Source organism: Lepidochelys kempii, chromosome 7, assembly GCF_965140285.1.
Source record: "Lepidochelys kempii isolate rLepKem1 chromosome 7, rLepKem1.hap1, whole genome shotgun sequence".
Taxonomy (NCBI): Eukaryota; Metazoa; Chordata; order Testudines; family Cheloniidae; genus Lepidochelys; species Lepidochelys kempii.
This window is the reverse complement of record NC_136386.1, coordinates 90,912,787-90,937,238: the sequence shown is the minus strand read 5'-3', so window position 1 is coordinate 90,937,238 and position 24,452 is coordinate 90,912,787. Positions and strand designations below refer to the sequence as shown.

At 39.0% G+C, this 24,452-nt stretch overlaps 2 protein-coding genes and 1 pseudogene across 9 annotated transcripts in view; 1 reads left to right on the top strand and 2 right to left on the bottom strand.

The window, feature by feature from the left end:
- Nucleotides 1–979: 979 nt before the first annotated feature.
- Nucleotides 980–14,204, bottom strand: LOC140915201 (lipase member M-like; annotated as a pseudogene). Its single transcript, XR_013636117.1, has 8 exons — nucleotides 13,749–14,204; nucleotides 13,357–13,474; nucleotides 11,032–11,039; nucleotides 9,794–9,984; nucleotides 8,762–8,871; nucleotides 7,505–7,641; nucleotides 3,920–3,988; nucleotides 980–2,109 (listed from the first exon to the last, which is right to left on the bottom strand). The product of XR_013636117.1 is annotated as a lipase member M-like (transcript).
- A 1,952-nt stretch (nucleotides 14,205–16,156) lies between these two features.
- LOC140914869 (lysosomal acid lipase/cholesteryl ester hydrolase) overlaps nucleotides 16,157–24,452 on the bottom strand; it is a 30,430-nt gene continuing 22,134 nt past the window's right edge. For 6 of the 7 annotated variants that reach the window (XM_073353751.2, XM_073353750.2, XM_073353752.2 and 3 more), the window contains 7 exons: nucleotides 22,309–22,507; nucleotides 21,391–21,500; nucleotides 20,107–20,243; nucleotides 18,931–19,077; nucleotides 18,713–18,784; nucleotides 17,619–17,687; nucleotides 16,157–17,192 (listed from right to left, as the gene is read on the bottom strand). In XM_073353751.2, coding sequence (XP_073209852.1) covers nucleotides 16,959–17,192; nucleotides 17,619–17,687; nucleotides 18,713–18,784; nucleotides 18,931–19,077; nucleotides 20,107–20,243; nucleotides 21,391–21,500; nucleotides 22,309–22,507 — 968 coding nt within the window. In that variant the 3' untranslated portion in view covers nucleotides 16,157–16,958. The remainder of the gene's footprint in view (nucleotides 17,193–17,618; nucleotides 17,688–18,712; nucleotides 18,785–18,930; nucleotides 19,078–20,106; nucleotides 20,244–21,390; nucleotides 21,501–22,308; nucleotides 22,508–24,452) is intronic. The other variant, XM_073353759.1, reaches the window with a different exon arrangement.
- The window catches only part of ATAD1 (ATPase family AAA domain containing 1), a 448,477-nt gene continuing 445,692 nt past the window's right edge, over nucleotides 21,668–24,452 (top strand). The window contains exon 1 of the mRNA XM_073353762.1: nucleotides 21,668–21,672. The gene's annotated coding sequence lies outside the window, so the exon portion shown is untranslated. The remainder of the gene's footprint in view (nucleotides 21,673–24,452) is intronic.

The following is a 24,452-nucleotide window of genomic DNA, read 5'->3' as shown; positions in this document are numbered from 1 at the left end:
GGTGTCAAACAATCATTTGACAGAGAGTTTTTACAGAAAGGCATGAATGACCCGGCACATAGACAGACATGGAGTAACAACTGATAACCAATCTCAGATCACTTCTAGGAGCTCCCTGTGCCCATTTCACTGACATACGCCTACACACAGGGTGTAAACCTGGCTACATTATAGACCATGGCAAAACTCCCACTGACTTCAGTGAGGCCATAATTCTACCCACAGAGTAGATATTGTCCTTGTTTCACTGACATACACCTACAAAGAGTGTCCAGTTTGTTGGATCTTGGAAACTGCCTTCAGGAAACTTTCTTTGTGATCTTATCAGAACTGAACTTAGTGGCCATTAGCCTGTGATAGGGTCCTCGGGGGCTAGGTAGTGTAGTGGTTAGTGCGCACTTGTCCTCCACACACTCTCTCTCTCTCTGAGGCAGATGGAGTTTCAGAAGTGATGTCTGGTCCCTGACCCCAAACTAAGACTGTTAGGGCCTTCCTCCTGCATCTGGGCTTTTGCCCTTAAGTGGGGTATGGTAAGGGGACCAATGCACTCCCACTCCACCAGCTCCCAGCCCAGGGCCCAGTGAGAAGTGATACTGGCAGATTCCTCCCTGTAGAGAGTAAGTCTGCCACCCTGGATTCCTGGGAGTTTATTTTGAGAAATATGAACTCCAGAGTCAGAAAATGAAGAGTTAAGATTGAAGTAATCAGCCCTACCACCACACTATATAGACATATACCTAAAAATCTAGGCCACATGTTAATATTATAAATCTCTTTTCACATTGAATTAAGAATTAGATAATAAAATCTTGTAACTGTCAGATTGTCTTTCCTATATCTACAAAAATGAGGAGTCTAGTGGCCACCGGACTCCATGTTGTTTTTGTGGATACCGACTAACACAGTTACCCCTCTGATACTTTCCTATATCTGTATTTCAAGATTCATTGTATCAGATTCTTCCTTTCTGATCCCTTATTAAAAAAAAAAGAACACATCTAGAATTTGAATATTTAAGCTCTATTTGTGTTGAATGCAAAGGTAGGTAAACAGAGATAACATACAACAGATCTGGAGATTTGTTTCACATTTATTTATTTTGCATATGTAGAACAATCCTCAAAATAACTCTACCTTTTCCCTGCACTCTCATTCAACAAACTAATTACACCTCTTTGTGGTCTGTATTAGTAATCATTTGGGTCAGTTCATTACCTCAGTCCTGTGACAGCAGTAAGGACTGACCCTGGTCAGATGATTGGGGTGATGAAATAAAGTCTCTAGTCCTGATCATCGGCTGCATTAGGTCAGTGTAGCTCCACTAATGTCAAAGGAATGATGCACATACTCAAAGTAAACCAAGTGTGAATCTGATTAAATGAGCTGTAGCTCACGAAAGCTTATGCTCTAATAAATTTGTTATTCTTTAAGGTGCCACAAGTACTCCTTTTCTTCAAGTGTGAATTGGTACCATTGTGATTGCATGTCTAGCCATATTTATCAGTTGTCTCCCATACCCTCAATTAAATTTTATAGAAAAGGTCATCTAGACACCAGAGTGAAAGAATTATCTTGGAACCAGACCTTCATGCCTGTCCATGATGTGCTTTATTTCTAAAACTTGGCACATTAGAAAAACAAAAGATTTACATTTACAATGCATATGCATTGTATACTGCAACTCAATATTTCCCTTCTTTGGATACATTTGTGCTGCTCCCCTAATACTGAAGTTCATTAAAGAGAATTTTATTAAAGTAAAGTAAATTCATCAAGTATAGATTGTTACATATAAGAGTTTTGTAATTCATTAAAAACCAAATAAGACAGATATCAACAGAAATGAATATAATCCTTGATCCCAAAGCCATATTTTTAAGTATTCTTCCTCATCAAGTCGAGGATTTCATTATACACGCGCTCAGGTGCATCAAGGCCCCAGATGAAATCCAGGTGGTTCTAGTCAGGAATCACCTTGTGGTAAACCAGATTAGTGACTTGTGGGAACAAAAAGGCAACATCCGTAGGGTCAGCGAGCCAGTCATTTCCACCACTCCACATCGCAGTTGGGACTTGCATGTCTGTCACATTGTATAAAGGCGGAATATCCTTAAAAAAAAAAAAAAGATTTCACAAAAGAAAACAAGTTTGGATTGGAATGCAATGAACAATCAGTTACACATTACTAGAAGACTATTTTAAACAAAGAACTTTATAATGATTTACGGTAGTTCTTGAAAGAGAAAATAATTCAAATTAAACATGATGTGTAATAATTGTAACTTAAATATCACAATTTTGATGACAATAGAGAGAGAGCTTAAAATGAGTGTTCTCACACGAGTTTCATCAATTTCTGGCTCTGAAAGAACGCATTCTTATTCAATGTGTTGTAGAATTTTAATGACCTCAGAAGTTACACCTAAACCTTACACTGAAACCTCCACTATCGTAGTCTGCTGCCACATATAGAGGACATTTTCAAAGGAACAATCACACAGCAGGTGAGAGACTTCAGGATACTCAGACAAGATAAAAACAAAACAAAAAAGAAACCAAAATTCAGGATCTCTTCTGTTTCCTTCTCACAAGCCTGGTTTTGTATCTAGAGTTTCTGAGCCACTGAGAGCTTATCTATGTAGAGCAATAATGCAGATGTTCAGAGTGTGATTTCTAAAGTGCACTAATGTGTTGCTCATTAATAGGTCCCTGTAGACCTTGCTGGTGTGAACTAAAAGTTCCCTAGTGCACTGAGAACTTTTAGTTCACACCAGCAGGATCTATATGGACCAATTAATCTGCTACTTGTTAGTGTGCTTTATAAATCACACCTGCATAGTCCACTTTACTGCTCCATGTAGACAAGCCTTCTTTACATTTTACCTGAACACCTCTTTTCCTCTCATCTTATGACTGTAAAATGTTTGGAAGTAAGGATGAGATATTCAAGTAAGATTATATATATATCGTATCTAGAGGGCTACATTGATTCATCACCACAATATTTTTCCATCAGATGAGTCTTCAGAGCACAACCGCTGAGCTTCCAGGCAATGTCTAAACTGCTTTTCTTCCAGTTAAAAACTCAGCTCTCTCTGAGGAGGTGCTATGCCTCTTGCTAGCGGAAGCCAAAGACTTGCTTTTGAGTCTTTTCATGCTTCAAATATCCTGCACCTCCTTGCAGCCCCCAATGACCCAGCAGACAAAACTCGAATTCCTCCAAACAGACTGGTCTCCTTTCTGACTGGTACGCAACCCAGCAGGTTTTTAGCAATAATATAATGGTATTAGCAACGACTTCATTTATATTTCTGTACTCTATCCGAACTAGAATTTACAGTTGGATTAAGAACAAGGAGTGTTGTGGACCACAAGTTTCAACTTTCCAGATATTTTCATTTGAATTTTCAACCAGGAAATTGGGATGCATCATTTTTGTAACTGAGTTTCCTAGTTCTTTTAAAGAAACCAACAGTAATTGATCAGACATGAACACAACAGATTTTATATTTGAGATTAGAGATTCAAATTGGATGGAAAAGTAAGAAAATTCCAACTAGTTTTTTTCTGCTTTGAAATAAATTAGACCTTATTTTAAAATATGCTCTATTATAACCATAGGCACAGAGATACAAATGTATACTGGTGACTTACTACATAAATATGTTAAGTGTGTGGTTTTTTTTAAATAGAGGACAGTAAATTCAGTGGAATTTCTCTGGATTTATACTGGTATAAATGAGAACATAATTTGTCCCCTTATATGGAATTTTTTTTAAAGTATAGCTTTTGCTTGGCTACCATAGCTTTTGCTGTCAAATGGGATAGTATGATGCCCACTCTCTTTTTTTTTTTTTTTTTTTTTTTTTTACAGTTTTTTAAAGTGAAAATACTAAAATGTTTTCACATTTTACCTTACCTGATCATAGTGGACTTTGTTAGATGGTATTTCGCAGTCATAAGCTTTCAGTTTACTACTTTTAATTGCCTAGAGTAAAAATTAAAATCAAATGTACATGTTTTAACTAAAACAAGGAAAAAAATTGTTACTGAATTTGCCCCCACAAAGTTAGCCTTTGAAACAAGCCACTGCAGAGGTTTGCATAATTTACTTCAAACTGGATTCTCCAGGGTCCAACAAAGAAAGGATTTTAGGATAAATAAACTGGGATTAGATTGACTCAGGACCTTCTCCCTGATCCAACAAATGAACAGGATCGCTGGCCTATGGAAGGCCCCAATCCTTAGGGGAGGGTTGGAAGGACTTGGCCTATTGAGGTCATGTAAGACTGAGTGCTTGTTCTGAGCTTAAACTGTGATGAACTTGTGACCACAAGGAATCCCCTGAGTGGGGGTTTGTCAAGGTTCCTCCCCCACTCTGAACTCTAGGGTACAGATGTGGGGACCTGCATGAAAAACCTCCTAAGCTTATCTTTACCAGCTTAGGTCAAAACTTCCCCAAGGTACAAAATATTCCACCCGTTGTCCTTGGACTGGCCGCTACCACCACCAAACTAATACTGGTTACTGGGGAGGAGCTGTTTGGACGCGTCCTTCCCCCCAAAATACTTCCCAAAACCTTGCACCCCACTTCCTGGACAAGGTTTGGTAAAAAGCCTCACCAATTTGCCTAGGTGACTACAGACCCAGACCCTTGGATCTTAAGAACAATGAACAATCCTCCCAACACTTGCAACCCCCCTTTCCTGGGAAATGTTGGATAAAAAGCCTCACCAATTTGCATAGGTGACCACAGACCCAAACCCTTGGATCTGAGAACAATGAAAAAGCATTCAGTTTTCTTACAAGAAGACTTTTTATAAAAAATAGAAGTAAATAGAAATAAAGAAATCCCCCCTGTAAAATCAGGATGGTAGATATCTTACAGGGTAATTAGATTCAAAAACATAGAGAACCCCTCTAGGCAAAACCTTAAGTTACAAAAAAGATACACAGACAGAAATAGTTATTCTATTCAGCACAATTCTTTTCTCAGCCATTTAAAGAAATCAGAATCTAACACATACCTAGCTAGATTACTTACTAAAAGTTCTAAGACTCCATTCCTGGTCTATCCCCGGCAAAGACCCAGCATACAGACAGACACAGACCCTTTGTTTCTCTCCCTCCTCCCAGCTTATGAAAGTATCTTGTCTCCTCATTGGTCATTTTGGTCAGGTGCCAGCGAGGTTACCTTTAGCTTCTTAACCCTTTACAGGTGAGAGGAGCTTTCCCCTGGCCAGGAGGGATTTCAAAGGGGTTTACCCTTCCCTTTATATTTATGACAGGGTTGAAGGACTGCTCCTGCAGAATCCATATTAGGGTGATGTCTGGTGAGTTTATTAGCATGCATGTAGGTTCTTTTATTGTTTTAACAGGTTTTCTGTGTAGTGTTTTTAACTTAAGACTAAAGTAGGCTTGCATAGGAAGTGCTATGTCGTACCTTCTAACTCTAGCAATTTTACCTGTTAACCGTTTCTGAAGAGAAAGCAAGCAGGTGTCCTTGGGCAATCTGCCGCTGATGGGAATAACACAGTGAAGGCAGGGAACTGTGCAGCCTGGACATACCCAGGTCAAAAGGGATTGACAATGTGGATTTCCACTCCAGAAAGCCAATGGCTGGTGAGCTGGAAGCCTAAGAGTGGGTGCTCTTGCTGGACCACTGAGGGGGAATACAGCTGCTGCTGCCCTGAACTGAGACAATGGCATGTCTTCTCTACCATTCCTTTATAGAGATAAAAAAAGGATATTTTGTTGATTATATTTCCATGTATCCTGGGTGGGGACTGGCACCGAGTACTAACTTGCAAGCTAATTTGTACATTATACAGGGAAAAAAGAAACTAGCAGTGCTGCCCTGTGAGGTTGCTCTGTATTTAGCTATGTTCATGCCTCTGCCAAGTTCTCTGCTTGCAGAATATACTAAGCCACATATACTAAGGGTAGACAAAAGTATGATTAAGGGACGATTAGTTCTTTCAATGTGGCAATGCCAGCTTGATTGATAAATTGTTGGCACTGAGAATAAATTATGACAATAGAATAGGAGACTGGCCCTAAAATCAATTTTCAAACATCAGGTACAATTGTTACATAATGATTGCAGGGTACTTTATATTTCAGAAGTTCTACCTGTTTCCCGTGAATCACGTTTTGTACAGAGGTTCCAGCTGGGGCATGTGTTATATACACATATATTCAGCTCTGAAAGGAAACATTTATATTTCATAACAAGTTTCATCTCACGAATGGATCTACTTATTTATCACAAATCAATGTTGGCAATTTCAAGGATAAATCTGTTTTGCAAAAAATATCTGAGGAACAATTGTTGTTTAGACGTACCATATTTAAGTTCTTCTCTATAATCCACATAGCTCAGACATGAGGTTGCCACAAAACTCTGATAACATGACCAAGCTGCAAAATTCAGCAACAAACAAGTCAGCAAAAAAATTCTGTCGTATGAATTCTTTTACGCCAACTACAGTCTGTAAAATTACAAAGATTGGAGATAAAACCTGCCCTTCCCTCTATCTGCCAATCAAAGAATGTCTCCTACAGTATATTCAAGTTCTGTGTTCAATACACATTTAAATAACTCAGATGATTAGGAAGTGGAATACTATTCGCCATTCCAATTGTCCTCACAGTTAAGAATTTTTCCTTCAGATTTTCTAATCCTTAATTATTTCCTTCGACTTACGCCTTTTGGATAGACTTAAGTAATTCCTCTCCCTCCTTGGTATTTACAACCTTCAGACACAGCCAAACTACCACACTATCCCTCCGTCTTTTGGCCAAGCTACAGGAGCATAGGCATTACTATACCAGATCAGACCTCTGGTTCAACCAGTACCATTACTGGTCTCTGCAGTACCACATACTTCAGAGGGAGATACTAGAATCCTTATAATAGAGAATCATGGAACAACACGCCTGAAGCAATAAGGCGAAAATCCCTTGTTTTGTACCTTACCTAGTACAGCTGGATGTACTCATTAACCATATAAATGCCTAATCCTCCTTTGAACCCTGCTAAGCTTTTTCCTTTTAGAGTTTTAGATTTGTTGCCCTTCAGTTTTACTGAATGCTACCTTTTTCTTGTATTAGGAAAAGAGGTAAGTGGCAATGCTTTGTTATAACCTCAACACCATTTTCTATTTGATAAACCTCTCATGTCTCCTTTTATTCATACACTCTCTGAATAGTCCAAGATTTTTTCATTCCCCCATGACTCTGAAGTCTGCCCATCCCTCTAATTGGTTTCCTAATTCTGCTATAATATACTTTATGGGTAAATTTTAGCACAGTAAACACAGATTATGGATTAAGATATGTGACTAGTTTTAATATTTGTGCAAATTTACACAGTAAAATCTCTGGAAATCCTAGAATGTCTTACTTCATTTTAACTGTTCTGTCCTAATGGGTTTTAGAATCCCCACCAAAAAGTCCAACTAACTTTGGTTAACAGATATTCTGTCTAAAAAAAATCACCTACCTTGATCACTGCATCGGGAAGCAACGCAAGCTTTGTCAACAGGCTTTGGGCATATTTAAGTGTGGCTATAGGAGCGAAGGCAAAATACATTGGGATTATTTGAGCCAGCTGGGGCATGGTTGAAAATGCTATGAAAGCTGAAAATGAAGAAAGAGATGTACAAGTTACTATTGCAAGGAGTTCAAGCACAATGTTTAGATTTTGTGAAAACTATTTTACAAAGTGAAAGGAGAACAGAAATGTTGAGAATTTTTAAAGGGTCAATTGAAAACACAGGCTGTTTACAATGTAAACATTCCCTAGCTACATTTGCAGTCGACACATTGCAAAAACCCCCATTGAAGTATGAAGATAAGATGACGACACTTTCAGTCTGAAACTGTCTTTCAGATTAAAGTAACTTGAATGGAATTTAGTGCCTTTGCCTTGCTTAATAAAACACTGTTGTGGAACAAAGTTTTGCTGGCTTGTAAATAAATAGTGTCCTGTGTGCATACTTCAGGTTTTCCTTAAAGCGTGATTATAGTCAGAAGAACAACTGTCAGAATGGCACCTCCTACTTAGATGTCCTTCCTTGGTATTGGCAGGCCCAGATTTGCTTATCTGAGCAAAAGAAATAAGCATTTATTACTCATTAGCACTGCAGAAACCGAATAACTATTGTGATGCTGAGTGGGCTGCTACTGTGGTTCACGTATCAACAGAATTCTTAACTGAATTTCTATGTTCCTGTCCACCCTAGGATAAAATGGTTTATTTTACTATGTGGCAGCTACTATGAAATTCTAAACCTAGAGAAGACAGGGCAATGGTATTTTAAAATGTAATCTGCTTGTGGACATGTATTGTTAAAACGTGACCTAACACTTTCTTTCTAATGTGGACAAACCCAAGAGCACAGTCTGCACTTCATGGTGTACACCTTAATTTCACCTTAACCACACACTCCAGCTGGATCAGCGTTATTGGTGACGGTGATGAGCAAGTCAAAAACCAGAACGTGACGTTCAGATGACACAGCTATCAGAACATGATATTGCCCTAAAAAGTTCCCCTCTGGTCACATGTGATATCTCCAGCACAGCGGAAAGTGTGTGTGTGTGTGTGTGTGTGTGTGTGTGTGTGTGTGTGTGTGTGTGTGTGTGTGTGTGTGTGTGTGTGTGTGTGTAGCGGGCTGGGGGAGGTGGAAGAGATCTAGACTTCAAAGGACAGAGAGTTCAATTGTTAACGACAGACACTGCATTCCCCTCAACTCACCTGTCGTGGTGCCTTCTGAATGTCCAACATAATACAGTTTCTCTTGTCCAGTTTTCTGCACAATAAAATCTATCACAGCTGGATGGTCATATTTAGCCATTTCATCATAGCTATAAAAGGAAGGGTGATCATCTTTATGTCAGTTGTGTAATTGTCTGCATTTGAACACCAAAAGCCTTAGAACTGAAAAACAGTCATAGCACTACAAGCTTCTCCATATTATTCCCCCCAAGCACCTCAGATGTTTTTAGTCCCCTCTACACTGGGCCAGGAACTGACATAAGGAACTATATTTAAACTAAAAAGAAAAGGAGGACTTGTGGCACCTAACCAATTTATTTGAGCATAAGCTTTCGTGAGCTACAGCTCACTTCATCGGATGCTTATGCTCAAATAAATTGGTTAGTCTCTAAGGTGCCACAGGTACTCCTTTTCTTTTTGCGAATACAGACTAACACGGCTGTTACTCTGAAACCTATATTTAAACTCTGTTCCAGCTACACCAAACAATATAGATCATAGGCACTAACTGTGTTTAAAAGAAGAACACATTGTTTTAGATACTAACCAAACTTGTATTTTGCAACTGCAGCTGTTTTTAGTGCCAGGGTTGCAGGGTTGTGCAGAACCGTTTTACTCCTTTCGTAAATTCACACAATACAGTCAGTAATTTGACTTAACGGATTTATCATGTACCACAATAATTTTAGTGTTCATCCCCAGAGAACTCCAAATACGGTATCAACAGAGAAAGACAATACGACCTACGTGTTTGTGTGTGTCCACTAATTCTGAAGGTGCAGTCTGACATCTCAAGGCCTGATTTTTTTAGATGCTTAGCAACTCCAACTCCAATTGACTTCAATGGAGCTGGAGATTTCAACTCGTCTGAAAATCCAGCTATAAATTGTGAAATTAGAAATTAGTGTTTTGGCTTACTTCTTACTTTATCAGGACAATGGATTCCCAGCATCACTTTATAAAACAAAATAAATTGGTCATGTCATAGTTTTCCCCAAAACTACAGTCTACCTGAAAGCCCAGAATTCCTCTTGGTGCACTGAAAGGTTTATGTGTCGTCTGGACCAAGTGTTCCCTCTGCTATTTCCTATCCAAACATCATAGCCCGCATCTGCTAGAATGAAGCCCAGGCTGTTTGTGGCCAGATTAATGATCCAACTGGTACCATCTGCAAGTAAACCATGATGCAGAAACACAACAGGCTTCGGACCCGAAAGAGAGAGAGAGAGAGAGAGAGAGAGAGAGAGACACCAAATATTCCACACAAGCAAAACTTCTGTGACGCTGATAATGAAACAACACTCATGCTTCATAGTCAAATTCCTAAATCTAGCATTAACCTCTGGAGAGAGATTTGTTGAATTGCCAAGGACTGTATTTTAAAGGATTTTAATTTAAAAAGACATATGTCCTTACAGTAGGAAGATTGCATAGACCCCTTTCATTTTTTGTGCAAGTGGGTCTAAACCCAAGAAAAGTGTCAGGGGAAAATGGTGTTTCTCAAATGCATCACTACTAAATATAGAAATCTTTAGAGAAGATTTAAGAGAAAGGCTTGCTATTACCATAGCTACATGCAAACAGAGAGTATCTTTCAGGATTAGTCCTATTGTACTTGATTTTCAAATGATTTGATTTTGATATGTAGTTTAGGCTCCAAGCAGTACATGTCTGGTTGTATCTTAGGTTAGTGAGCATCACTCTGATTATTGGATCCAGGATTTTGTTGTCTATTGGAGAGAATGCAAGCAATTGGGCTCCGTTTCCTCAGGTACTCCACACCTGTTCCCATAATATCAGTATCTCACTGCATTAGTTTCTCTTGCTCTCCCCCACACTCAGTGTCCATGTTTATTCCCCATTCAGTAGCTTCTGATAAGTGATATATGCAGCACTCATATATACACACAGTTTTGTGTAAGTGACCTAGAATAAATAAGTATCTGCCAATCATCCCAGCTCGATCTCAGTTGTGAACACTTGTCCCAAAGAGCTGATATCTGAAGTACACTAGTAGGTAAAGGAGCCTTCCCTTCCACTTCAGGAAAACTAGCAGCTCAAGACCAGAAGGGGAATCACTTAATGTCTTGCTGCAGAGAAAGTGGTTCCAGGGACCAAAAGGGTTTGAATGGCTAGGAGGGGATGCCACTACCAAAGAGCATTTCTAGCCTTCACCACAATCTTGACTAAGTTCACCACCAAACTCTCAGTCCCCTTCTCCTCCAAACCAAACAACCACTCACTCCTGCTCTGGAACCTACCAGCCACAGTCTTCCACCACCAGAGGCCCATCTCTCCCCCCTTCCTTTCCATAAATTGATGTGATAGAAACATTTCACCAGCCCTGGTACTCCAACAAGCAGTTTAAAGCTGACAGCGTAGCTCATGTCCTTAGCATACATCTGGTCTACTATATACAATTAAAGCCCTCCGATCTAACAGCCAAAAGGTCTATTTACAACTGAGGCTAGTTAAATGATTTCTCTACAAAATTAATACAGCTGGCACAGAAAGGTATTCCATTTTGCAGAGGATTTCACTATTTTGAAATATGGTTTCATTTCAATTCGGAACAAATCCCCAAAATTTCAGATTTATCCACAAAAGGGAATGGAGTCCTGGCTTCAGAGCAGTCCACCTGGTAGGCTGCCCTGGAGCTGTGTGCCCTGGAAACCTGGGCTTCAGAGGAGCCAAGGTGGGCAAGGGGACAGGAAATTAAGCATGTGTCCATTGGAAACCTGCCTCCCAGGCAGGGTTCTGAAACCTGGCTGGTTTCCAGAGGATCTTCATTAAAATTGAACCATCTCCATGTCACTCAGTCAGCAAATTCTGACAAAAAGCTTGCATCTGCAGTGACTCAAAATTAAGTGTGCAAAAATAGATTGACAGAAGAAGAAGCTTTATACTACTTCAAAAGAAACCATCTCCAAAGAGCACTACGAAGAAGATGAACAGTGGATGCCAAGGAAGAGATTGGTTTTCACATTACATAGGCAAACATTAAACTAAAACAGTAACCGAAATTTACACAGCATTCAGACAAACGTATGAAGCTTTTATATGAATGATGTTCATATATGTCTATAATAATACTGATGGCTTAGTGGTTTACGTTTGAAATGGATACCAAAAAATTTGGAAAATCTGTTAGGTTTTTGCTTACTCCAAATGACTTATTTTCAGACTTATAAATGACAGGAGTTAGTCAAAAAACATCATAAATTTGGGAGACTGCACAAAGAAAAAGAGACAGAAAACCCAGTACCAGTCTCACTGGAGGGATAACAGCAGTTTACAAAAACACTATACAACAATACAATATCAGCATGAATTAAATATACTTTATCTATTACTTCTACAGTTACTGTCCCCCCATTCTGTAAAGGTTCCCCCTTTATCTATTACTTCTACAGTTACTGTCCCCCCATACTGTAAAGGTTCCCTGAACAGCAACAAAGCCTACAGACTGATGGTCTCTGTTTTAGACTTGTGGCTGGTGCGTCTTCTGGACAAGAGATAATGTTGCTCAAGGCAGAACAATTCACTTAGACCTCAACATTTAGATTGCAGCAGTGGCACTTCAGTCCTCCTAGCCTCTTTTTCACACCCATAAAGGTTCATACTACCGGGACTCAGTTTTCCCATCCACACAGGCAAAAGCCTTTCATCACATCAGCCTTCAGTTTGTCTCCCGATTTTGCTTACTCCCTCTTTTCTCTGACTTCTATGTAGTGCTCCCACTTTTCCTCTTGTGCTCCCTCGCCGCCCAGTACTCCTTTGACTTTTAGGAGACCTTTACCTGCATCTTTATTCTCCCTGGTTCTCATATACACTTCACGGTCCTCTAGCAGCTTTTAGAGTGCTTCTCTACAGCATTTTCTGCCACCTACCATAAAGACAATTTGCACTGCTGATGTGTTCTCTATGGGGACTAAGAGTGGAAAGCAGGGTATGGGCATGTTTGAGGGTCCTTGCAGGGACATTGTTTAATTCCTGCAATGCTGAAGTTACAGATGGACTTTTCCACAGCTGGAGGCCAGGACTAGACTGTCACATGCAGGAAAACTAGCATTCAGGTAACTCGGGGTAACTCTCCTCCATTCTGCACAAAAATATCACACACATCCATGCAGAGCAGACAGAATGCCTGCTGAAATGCTTAGGAAGAACAGTAGCATAAGGGATGGAAATACAAGATGGTTCAGTTGATGTATAAGGAACTTTTGTTCATTGTCAGTCAGTAAACTGATATGAAATGAAGACTAGTATGTCTGTCAGCAAAAACATTCAAAAACTTCTAGGCTTAATTTTTATAGCCACAAATCCTTTCTTTCATGCATATTATAGAAATTAAAATTTATATTCTACACCACAAACATCCCCATAAAACTAAAACTATAGAGAAAAATACTGGCTCCCCGTAACAATAGTAGAACCCCATCTTTAGATTTGCAGAATTTGCTAAGACCCCTGAAAACCTCCTGTATGTATTGCTGTAATCTAGGTCATATTTAAGAGAGGGAGGAATTTAAGGTTACAACAAGTTTCCTATTTAATACGGACATAAATTTTACCTGTGTTGTCAGCATTTACTTTCTCATGAAGAATTCTGTTAACACTAAGGATATAGCCGTCTGCTGTCACATCATCATGCTCTTCACTAGGGTACCCCCTGTATTGAATTATTTCACTCTGCAGGAAGAAAAAAAAAAAATCAAAGGCTTTGGTCTCAGACTGCCAACAGGTTTTCATTTTTTGAAGGCTTTCCTAGGCCATGTATTTACTATTAGGGGGTTTTACTGGACGTAGTTTCTGGTGGGATATTTTCAAGGAATCTGAACTGTGAGGCATTATTTATTATAGCCTCTGTCAGTTTATTCCACCAAATAAGGTGAATTAATAATGTATATTTCATTGTTTCTCAGAGATTCCCCCGACCCAACTCTCTCTTTAATACATTACTTACAATATTCATATACATTCAGGATGGTCATTTGACCTGCTGTCAGAGAGTCCTTGCATCAAAACAATTCCATGGATCAAACATGGTACAGCTACAGAATGCCACATCTTGGGTCAGCCTAGAATAATATGTTTCATATTAGTGCTATCTGAATCATGCTTAACTCCTCCAAGCAGAATGTGTCCTCACCAGTTATGACTAAGTAGCTTAATGTTCCATATAGTCTGCCTAAGAAAACAAGTTACAATGGGCCTGCAAAACTCAGGAACTATGCTATGTATTCTTGAGCACCGTCTTGTCCATTAACACATAACTTTTATAAGCTGAAAACTGCAGGACTGAGTCCTGTTTTCCTGTTGCTTATTTTACTGGTCATCATATACTATGTTGGGCACAAAATATTCAGCCAGGGCTATGTGAAGCTCTAGGCTGCACTGATTATGCTGTGTTGGGTCTCAGTCCTGTAAAACAGCAGTACCACACAGAGTGTCAGAGACTCAGTAAATGTGGTGTAAAGAGCCATAATTACTTTATATCTTAATATCCTGTTCATTACAGATACTACAGATGGGTCTGAGATGTGAAGTTCAGATTCAAACTTAATCAATCAAAATTAATGGTTCAACCCATGAAGGAAATAGGAGTTAGGTGCAAAGCTTCGATCAATTTTTCCAGGGTAAGAAAGACAAACATTTTTCATTCCCTTCTAATTAAGCCAATTCCTTCAGCAAAGAAGAAAATAACCAACAATGCAATTTAGAAAGACAGTTCTCCACTGCAGTCTCTTCTGTATTGTCCTTTCCATCTTTCTCCTCTTCTTCCTGGGGAGCAACCTGTCCCTCCAGCAGTTCTTTGTAAATTATCCACATCTTCATAGGAATTAAATCATTTATCTGCCTTTTCTGGAGCATTAACTAATCTAGCTTTTTCACCATTTAGGATCTTTTTTGGCTGGATACCATAGTGCAAAAAAACTTGAATCCTTTCTCCTGGAGATGTTGGTTTACATTAACAAACTAGAATGTCTAGCATTGAGAGTCTATTTCTACATCCATAGTTGTAAGCTGATTACCTTGAAATATTCTTACCAAATACAGTCTAAGTCTCTAGCAAGCCTCAGATCTTCCCCTGGGTGCTGGAGACAAAAAAGCTCTCTTATAAGTAGTGGGGGCATGCTCTCAACAGGTTTTGAAGTGCAAACTGCAATGTGCCCAATCGCTAAATCAAATCCTTTATCTTCAATTGCAATGATATGCAAGTCAGAAGGAAGTTAACATGCTGTTCTCCTGGCTCCCTTTTAAGGATTTTAGTCATTCCTTCATTTGATTCAAGTTAGATCTGCCAGTGGGCAGGCTTTCTTATTTTACACTAGTGGGCAGTATTTCAACTTCATTGTGCACTTTTGGGATCTTTCAGGCATCCCATTCTCTGGTCCACTTCAGTGAGCCTCTCTTTACAACCATCTATGATGGTCTAATGGATTTGAGGGTAGCTTGTAAAGCTATGACATGTTCGAAGACATATTCTTTATCACCTCTTGGTACTCTTTGAAAAAATGTGTTTTCAATTCCCGCCCCCCTCCCCCCACCATCTCTTGCATGCATTATTAGCTACAGAGTTTGCAAGCAGCAAATACTGTAAACTAATTTAAAATTAAAAAATTAATATTACAGCCATCTTAAGATGCTTTTGATATCGGAGAGTGTTTTTTCTATTTAAAGTATTTTCTACTCTGAGACTTCATGTAAGCAATAGTAAACAACATAACTAAGACTGAAATGTAGCTTCTAACCCTTGCTAACTCTCAGAAACATTTGTTTTGTGCTAGAATTTGTTTTAGAATTGAGAAACACCATTTTTAGTTTTCTATGTATGTACATGGCAATGGGAGGAGAGAAATGCTCTCAGACTCCTATGCATGCACAAATGTGCTGATTGCTTTAAAAGGCGGATATAGTTTTGTTCAGATTTAGCAGGTCTCTTAGGCTTTAATAAGCAAGATTTAAGACACTTATATCTTTAAAACTACTGAATAAGTTATTTAAAGTTTTTGACTAATGAGAACCAGGATGCGGAGTCTCAAGTTGTTCACAGTTTAAACAATTAGCAAGATTCTCCTTGTGATTTTGCAGTCTGTTTTGGGTGTTTTGATAAAGTAAAAGAAACGTGTCTTTGAATTAAGTTTTTGGCAAAAAAACCTAAATATTGATTCAATGTGAATATCAGCTACATGTTAACAGTGTGTGTCTTTTCTCACTGAATTGAGCATTAAATATTAGGATCTCGTAATCGTTGCATTAGCTTGCTATTTATCATTCAAGATTGTTCTATCAGATTCTTCCTTTCTGATCTTCTAATTATGAAACAAAAGAAAGAATACATTTCTGAATTTGAACATTTAAAGAACTTTACTTTTATTGAATTCAAAAGCTATGTAAATAGAGCTGATAGATTACAGTTGCAGAGATTTATTTTTAGTTAATGGCACACATCAGCTAATACGTATATAGAACAATCTCCTCCTAATAGCCTTTTTCTACTACCTTCTTCTTCAAGGGGACAATAAAAAGACATGCCTACTGGATCTCTTCATGGTCTGTATTGATAATCACTGGGATTAGTACAGAATGACTTTTGGTCATGTGACAGGAGTATTGACCCTGACCCCAGGTGGCTGACTGGTACCATGAAATAAAATCTGGCCCAGATCCTCAGCTGCATTAAAATCAGCATAGTTCCAGTGACAAAGCAATTACATATTTAAAAAGTAATTAACAACTTGGGTGCTTTTCTGAATTTGGGTATGTGATTGCGTGTCTAGTTTAGCCACATGTATCAGTTGTGCCCCATGCATTCAATTCACCTTACAGAAACGGTCAACCAGACACCAGCTAAGAAAATCATCTTGGAAGCAGATCTACCCTCCTATTCATGATGTATTTAATTTACGATACATACTTTAGAAAGCAGAAGACTTTAAACTTGTGTGTGGTGCTTTTAAAATGTACGTTGCTAGTTGAATTACTTTCTTTGGATACGTATATGCTGCTGACCTAATATTTAAGATCATTAAAGAGAATCTTATTAAAGTAAATATAGTGAATATAGACCATTATGTTTTGTATGCAAACAGTTTTGTAGTTCACTAAAAATCAAGAAAAACAGATATCAACAGAAATTAATCAAATCCTTGATCCTATAGCCACATTATTTTCACGGGTTTTTCCTCATCAAGTCAAGGATTTCATTATACATGTGCTGAGGTGCATCCAGGCCCCAGATGAAATCCAAATGGTTCCAGTCAGGAATCGCCTTGTGGTAAACCAGATTAGTGACTTGTGGGAGCAGAAGGGCAACATCCTTAGAGTCAGCGAGCCAGTCATTTCCACCACTCCACATTGCAGTTGGGACTTTCATGCGCTTCACATTATATAAGGGAGGAGTATCCTTTAAAAAGGGGGATTTATAAAAGAAAAAAAAGAGTTTCATGTCACTAGAGGATTATTTAAAACAAAGAACAACTTTATAATGGATTTATTGTCATTCTGGAAAGGATAGCACTGAGGACAAGGGAGTTGTGAATCAGAAGTTTTGAATTTCCCTGACAGTTCGTATTTGAATTTTCAACCAGGAAATTCACTGCATCATTTTTGGAACTAAGTTTTCCTAATTTCTTTAAAGAAACAGTAACAGAACAGAAACATGTAATATGCAAGGTTAGACATTCCAACTGGAAGAAAAGACCAACTAAGTGATTCTATTTTGAAATAAATTTTGAAAATGGTTCCTAGCCTTTGCTATCTCTCCCCCTCCCCCTCCCCTTTTTTTTTTTAAAACAGAAAGACAAATATTTCCCCATTTGGAGAGGTTTACCTGATTATAGTGCAAACGGTTGAACCAGATTCCCCAGTCATAAGCTTTTAGTTTACCAGTTTTAATTGCCTAGAGTATAAGGTTAAAATCAAATGTATATACATTTTAGTAAACATAATTGTGATCATTGTGAGGAAAAGATAGGTTCATTACTTCATACATTTGCAGATTTTTCACATGTAGAGGCTAATAATTCGCTCTGCCTTAAAAACCTGAGGGGGTGAAATACAGGGAGACAGCAGCTGAACGAAAACTGGGTTGTCATACTACCCTGAGGTAACTGGAATGCACGTAGCAGAGCAAGTCTGGTGCTTCTAAACAGATATACGGCCACAAGGGGAACGTATTAAAAATATATGGTTACACCATGTTTACTCTGCTATATCTATCTATAATTTAAATAGCATGACAGAAAAAAATTGATATTTTGTTTGCTGCAGTCCCATGTATTCTGAGTGTGGGTTGGCAGTCAATATCAATTTGCAATATAATTAACATCTTACTCAAGAAAAAAAACCTAAGGCTTTGTCTACGCTTTGTCTGTGGTAAGTCGACCTAAATTACGCTAGTCCAGCTACGTGAATAACATAACTGGAGTCGACGTAGCTTATGTTGATTTACTGCAGTGTCCACACCACACTGCGTCAACAGGAGACACTCTCCCATTGACTTATCTTACTCTTCTTGTTCCGGTGGAGTACGTAGTCAACTGGAGAGTGCTCTGCTGCTAAATTTAGCAGGTCTTCAGTTCACCAGACCTCCTAAACTGACCCCCGCTGCACTGATCACAGCAGTGTCGATCTCCAGTAAGTGTAGACATATCCTTAATAGTAGTGCTGCCCTATAAGATTTCTTGCATTTAAGGTATTTTCATGACACTGCCAAGGGTCTGTTTTGCAAAACATACTGTGCTAGGCCATTAAGGGATAATTAATTTTTTTGATGAGGCAATGCCATCTGGATTGATAATTTATTCTGAATGACAACGTTTCCTGACAGAATAGTATCGGAGACAGACCGTAAATCAATTTTCAAATACAACATATAATTTTTACATTACGATTGAAGGGCACTTTATGTTTCAGAAATTCTACCTGTTTCCAATGAATCATATTTTGTACAGATGTTCCCGCTGGGGCATGTGCTGTATACACATGTACTCGGCTCTGAAAAGAAGTATTTAAATTTCACAAGAAGTTTCATTCAGGAAGCGGCTCCATTTATTTATCACAAATCAATGCAGACAATTTCAAGGATAAATCAGTCTTTCCAAAAAACAAAAAACAAAACAAACACCCTGATTTATACATACCATATTTAAGTTCTTCTCATTAAATCCACACAGCACAAACAGGATATTACCACAAATCTCTGATAAACTCATATGGCGGCAAAATTCAACAGCAACCACCTCACCAAAGTAAGTGTGGGGTAAAAAATCTTTATTCCCAAAAATAATCTGTAAAATTACAAAGATTTATATTTATTACAATTACAGATATTGGCGATGAAATCTTCCCTTCCCTCTATTAACGCTAAACTCAGATGTAATATAGGGGACATTCTATGTTCAATGTATATTTAAATAACTCAGGTGAGGACAGTTCCACCACTTGGAAACAGTCAACTCCCTATTCCAAAAGTTTCACTGTTAAAATCTCGATTACTATTTTCTAATCCTTAATTAATTCTTCCTAGTTTTCCTCTTTGGATACTCCTAAATAATTCCTCTCCTTCTTTGGTATTTGCAACCTTCAGGGTCTACTAAACTATTGCATGGTCTCTTGGCAAAAGTTATTGGCATTACTGTGCCAGATCAGGCTAGTGGTCCAACTAGTCCAGTTATTGCTCTCTGCAGTAATACATGCTCCAAAGGAAAATACTAAAATCCTCATAATGGAGAATCATGCCAGTGGGGGGAAGTAACTTCCAAACTCATGGCAGCTCATGCTTAGTTTATACCCTGAAGCAATAACGTACCCTTATTTTGTATCCTACCTACTATAGCTGGATACCCTCATTACCCATAGAAATGTCTATCCCTCTTTTGAATCCTGCTAAGCTTCATCCTGTCAGAGTTTTAGATTTGTTGCCCTTCAGTTTTATGGAATGCTAACTTTTTCTTGTATTAGGAAAAAGGGTAAGGTAGAATGGCAATGCTCTGTTACCACCTCTACACCATTTACTATTTTATACACCTCATGTCTCCCTTTAATTCATACACTCTCTGAATAATCCAAGATTTTTTCCACTTTCCCATGAAAGTGAAGTCTGCGCATGACTCTAATCCATTTTCTAACATACTTTAAGGGTAAATTTTGGCACTGTAAACACAAATTATGGACTAATGTACGTGACTAGCTTTGACAGCAGATTGCACACTAAAAATCGCTGGATATTCTACAGTGTCTCAACTCATTTTAGAATCCCCACCAAAAGGTCCTACTAACTTTGGCCAACAGATATTCTGTGTGAAGAAATTGCATACCTTGATAATTGAATTGGGAAGTAATGCAAGCTTTGTCAATGGGGATTTGGCATATTTCATTGTGACTACAGGAGCTAAGGCAAAATACATTTTGATTCTTTGAGCCAGCAGGGGCATGGTTGAAAATGCTATGAAAGCTGAAAATGAAGAAAGACATACAAGTTACTATTGTGGAGTTCAGGCACAATGTTTAGTTTTTGTAAAAACTATTTTACAACTGCAATGAGAACAGAAGTGTTGAGAATTTTCAAAGGGTCAATTGAAAACAGAGGCTGTTGATAATGTAAACATTCTCGAGCTGCATTTGTAGCCCACACCTTGAAGTGCAATGCTAGGTCGCAATTTTCAAAAGACTCGATTACTAGGAAGTTCCCATTGAAGTTTGAGGATGAGAGGATGACACTTGCAGTCTGAAACTTTCTTTCAGGTGAACTTAACTGGAATTTAGTGCCTTTGCTTAGCTTAATGAAATGCTGTGTTAAAACAAGGTTTTGACTATTTGAAAGTAGAGTCCTGAGTGTGCATGTCAGATTTCCCATAAAGTGTGATTATACTCAAAAAAACAACTGTCAGAATGGCACATCCCTACTCAGATGTCCTTCCTCTGATTTACTTATGCAAGCAAATGAAGTAAGAATTTATTACTCTTTTAGCACTGCAGAACCCAAATAACTATTGTAAGGCTGAGTGGGGTCCTACCATGGTTCATACATCAAAAGAATTGTTAACTGAATTTCTCTGAGTCCACCCTAGTATAAAATGGGTTTTTTTTTCTATATGGCAGCTACTGTGCAATTCTCAACCCTAGAGAAAACAGGGCAATGGTGCTTTACAATGTTAGTTGGTCAAGGTGAACCACGGGTGTTCAAATACAATATTCCTGCTCTCTGTTAGGATTTTATAATGTGCTAGTTGAAACATGTTAACTCACATGTTCTAGTAATACACTTTCTTCCTAAAGTGGACAGGCCCAAGATAAAAATCTGTACTTCATACTGTGCACCTTAACTACACACTCCAGTTGCATCCAGGTTATGGAATGATTATGTGCAAGTCTAAAAAGAACAGAACATGACTTTCAGATGACAGAGCAACCAGGACATGACATTACCCTAAAAATTCTCTTCTGGTTGCATGTGGTATTTGCAGCACAAACAAAGGGAATTGGAACCAGGGTGCATGTGGGTATGGGAGGCGGATGTGTGGCAAAGGAGAGAAGAGATCTAGCTTATAATGGACAGTTATTTCCATATTTAATGATACACCGTATTCCCCTTAACTTACCTATAGTGGTGCCTTGTGAATGGCCAACATAATACAACTGCTCTTGTCCAGTTTTCTGCACAATAAAATTAATCACTGCTGGAAGGTCATATTTAGCTAGTTCATCAAAGCTACAAAAGGAAAAATACTATCTTTAAGTGTAATAGAATTAGGAGTCTACTTTTAAACACAAAATGTCTTTGAACCATAGAATAGGCATAGCACATGTACTGCAAGCCTCTCCAAATTGTTCCCCCAAAATGCCTCTAGTGTTTATAGCCCCATCCACACTGGGCCAGAAACTGAAGTAAGGAATCATGTTTAAACCCTTTTCCACTGTATCAGTCAGATTGATTCACTGGTCCAAACTGTGTTTAAAGAAAAACAAACCAAGATTTGTTGTTTGAGATACAGCTCTCTCATATCCATGTTAGCTGCAACTATGTTTAAACAGAGTTTCTAATGGCAATCTTGGACAGTGACTGTCAGATACTGTAGCAAAGCTTTTGAACTTTTTTGTCCTTTGGTAAGTTCATATTCTAGTTAAAAGGCATTTGATTTAATTTATCCTGTCCTCATAATAAATTTAGTAATTCCAAGAGAACTCCAAGCATGATACAGAGAAATAGACAACAACACCTTCGTATTTGTGTGTCCACTAATTCTGGGGGTGCAGTCTGACGTATCAATTGCCTGATTTTCTGAGATGCTTACCATCTACAACTGCAACTGACTTGAATGGAACTGGATGTATTCAACACCTCTGAAAAAATCCAGGTGTAATTGTCAAATTGGGCATTCAAAATTATTGGACACATTTTAGTGTTTTAGCCTAACTCTTTATTAGTTTCGCACTGAAGTAGTGAACGCTTTCATAACACCACTTTATAAAACAAAATAAATTGATCACATCATTGTTTTTCCCAAATTACAGTCTACCTGAAAGCCCAGAATTTCTTTTGGTGCACTGAAAGGGTTATGTGTCGTCTAGACCAGGTGTTCCCTCTGCTGTTTCCTATCCAAACATCATAGCCTGCATCTGCCAGTAAGAAGCCCAAGCTGTTATTGGGCAAATTGGTAATCCAGGTGCTGCCATCTGTAAGTAAACCATGCTGCAGAAACACAACAGGCTTTGGACCTGAAAGAGAGAGACAGACACATGCTGCATATTCCACACAACCAAAACTTCTGTGACATTGATAATAAAATGACACTCATGCCCCAACAGCCAAACTCCTGACTCCAACACCCAGTTCTAGCTGTAGAGGGATTAAGTTGAATCGCCAGAGACACTAATGTGGAATTCCTTAAAGACACTTCTTACAAAAGGAAAACTACATAGAAGTATTCTCTCTCGTACTACTGGGTGTTAAACAAAGAACAATTTTATGGAAAAAATTGTGTCTCTCAAATGCTATCACTACTAAATATGGAAAACTTGGGAAAAGATTTGAGGGAATGGCTTATAATTACCATGGCTAAATGCATACTAAAGGTGTACTTCAATATTAGTCCTATTATATTGATTGTCAGAAAACATATTTGTTGTGTACTTCAGGATCTAAGCAGTACATGCCTAGAAAGATGTATCAAGTTAGTGAGTTTCATCCTGATTACTAGATCTACAGCCTCTCTCAGCCTCTTCACATAGTCCACACTAATTCCCATAATAACTGTATCTTGATGCGGCAGTTCCTCATGATCTCCTCCCACCATCATGTGGCTATGTTCGTTCCCCTCCTAATCATTGCTACAATACTGTGAATCCCGAAGTGGGGTCCCTCGACTTCTGCGGGTCTGACGTGGGCTCTGCTGAGATCTGCCCCGGAGCGAGGGCCAGCACATACTGGAACAGCGTTCCAGCTCTTTTTCCATGTAGGGTATGCCATTTTGTTCTCAAAACGGCATCCTCTGCACAGCATGACCTCTGACGCACTAGGCATGCCAGGTCATGCTGGAAGGGCCGTTCCAGTAGTACCAGAAATTAAAGGGGTCCAGGACACTTAGTAAGATGCCAAAGAGTTCATTGGGGGAAAAAGTTTGGGAACCATTGCTATAAAATTAACTGGTTTGGGGTTTTTTTTAAGTGTCATGGAGTCAGTGCCAGAGAACCTTATACTACTGCATTTCAGACCTTTTTCCTTAAAGAGCCCTGACATGAACCCCTTTCACTGCACTTATACCCATGGACACCATAATTAGTAGTAATTCCAGTTTGATCTATGTTGTAATCACTTGACCAGGGGACCTGGTGTCCAGAGTACACTGGTAAGTACAGGAGGCTTCCCTGTCCCCTCCTGAAAACAACTAGCAGCTCAAGCCCAGCAAGGAAATGACTGTGTATTTTACTGCACAGGACGTTGTGCCAGAGAACAGAGATTTGAACTGCTTGAAGGGGATGCTGCTTCCTAAGAGTTTTTCTTGCTTTCATAGAATCATAGAATATCAGAGTTGGAAGGGACCTCAGGAGGTCATCTTAGTCCAACCCCCTGCTCAAAGCAGAGCCAATCCCCATTTTTGGCCCCAGATCCCTGAACGGCCCCCTCAACTCACAACCCTGGGTTTAGCAGGCCAGTGCTCGAACCCTGAGCTATCCCTCCCCGCCATTCTTTCACTAGGATCTTGACCAAGCTGGGACTAGCACCATTCACCTTCCTGCCTTTGAACCCCCTACTGTCTTTCCACAGTTGCCCACCTCTCCTGCTTCCCCATCCCTAACACCATTGCAACAGTTTGTGGAAACATTTAACCACCCCATGGCACTCCAACAAAGCAGTTAAAATAGACAACATAGCTCAAGTTCCCGGGAGAGCCCTGCAGTTCCACGGATACAGATTTCTATCCACAGACAAATTTGTATCCATGGAGGTCTCTAGTCACAGAACATTTTTTGTGAGGGGGGTTGGAGTCGGAGTGGGGTCGGTACCATACTGGTAAGAGTTAAAAATCTACTTGTATCATTGGTGTTGATGGCCCATTAAGGGCACTCAGCACTCACACTGGGCCATTGAAGAAACTCATCCCACCCAGCAGGTCTTCCGGCAGATCCCTCAGACAACAAGAAGCTGATGGCAAACCATGCA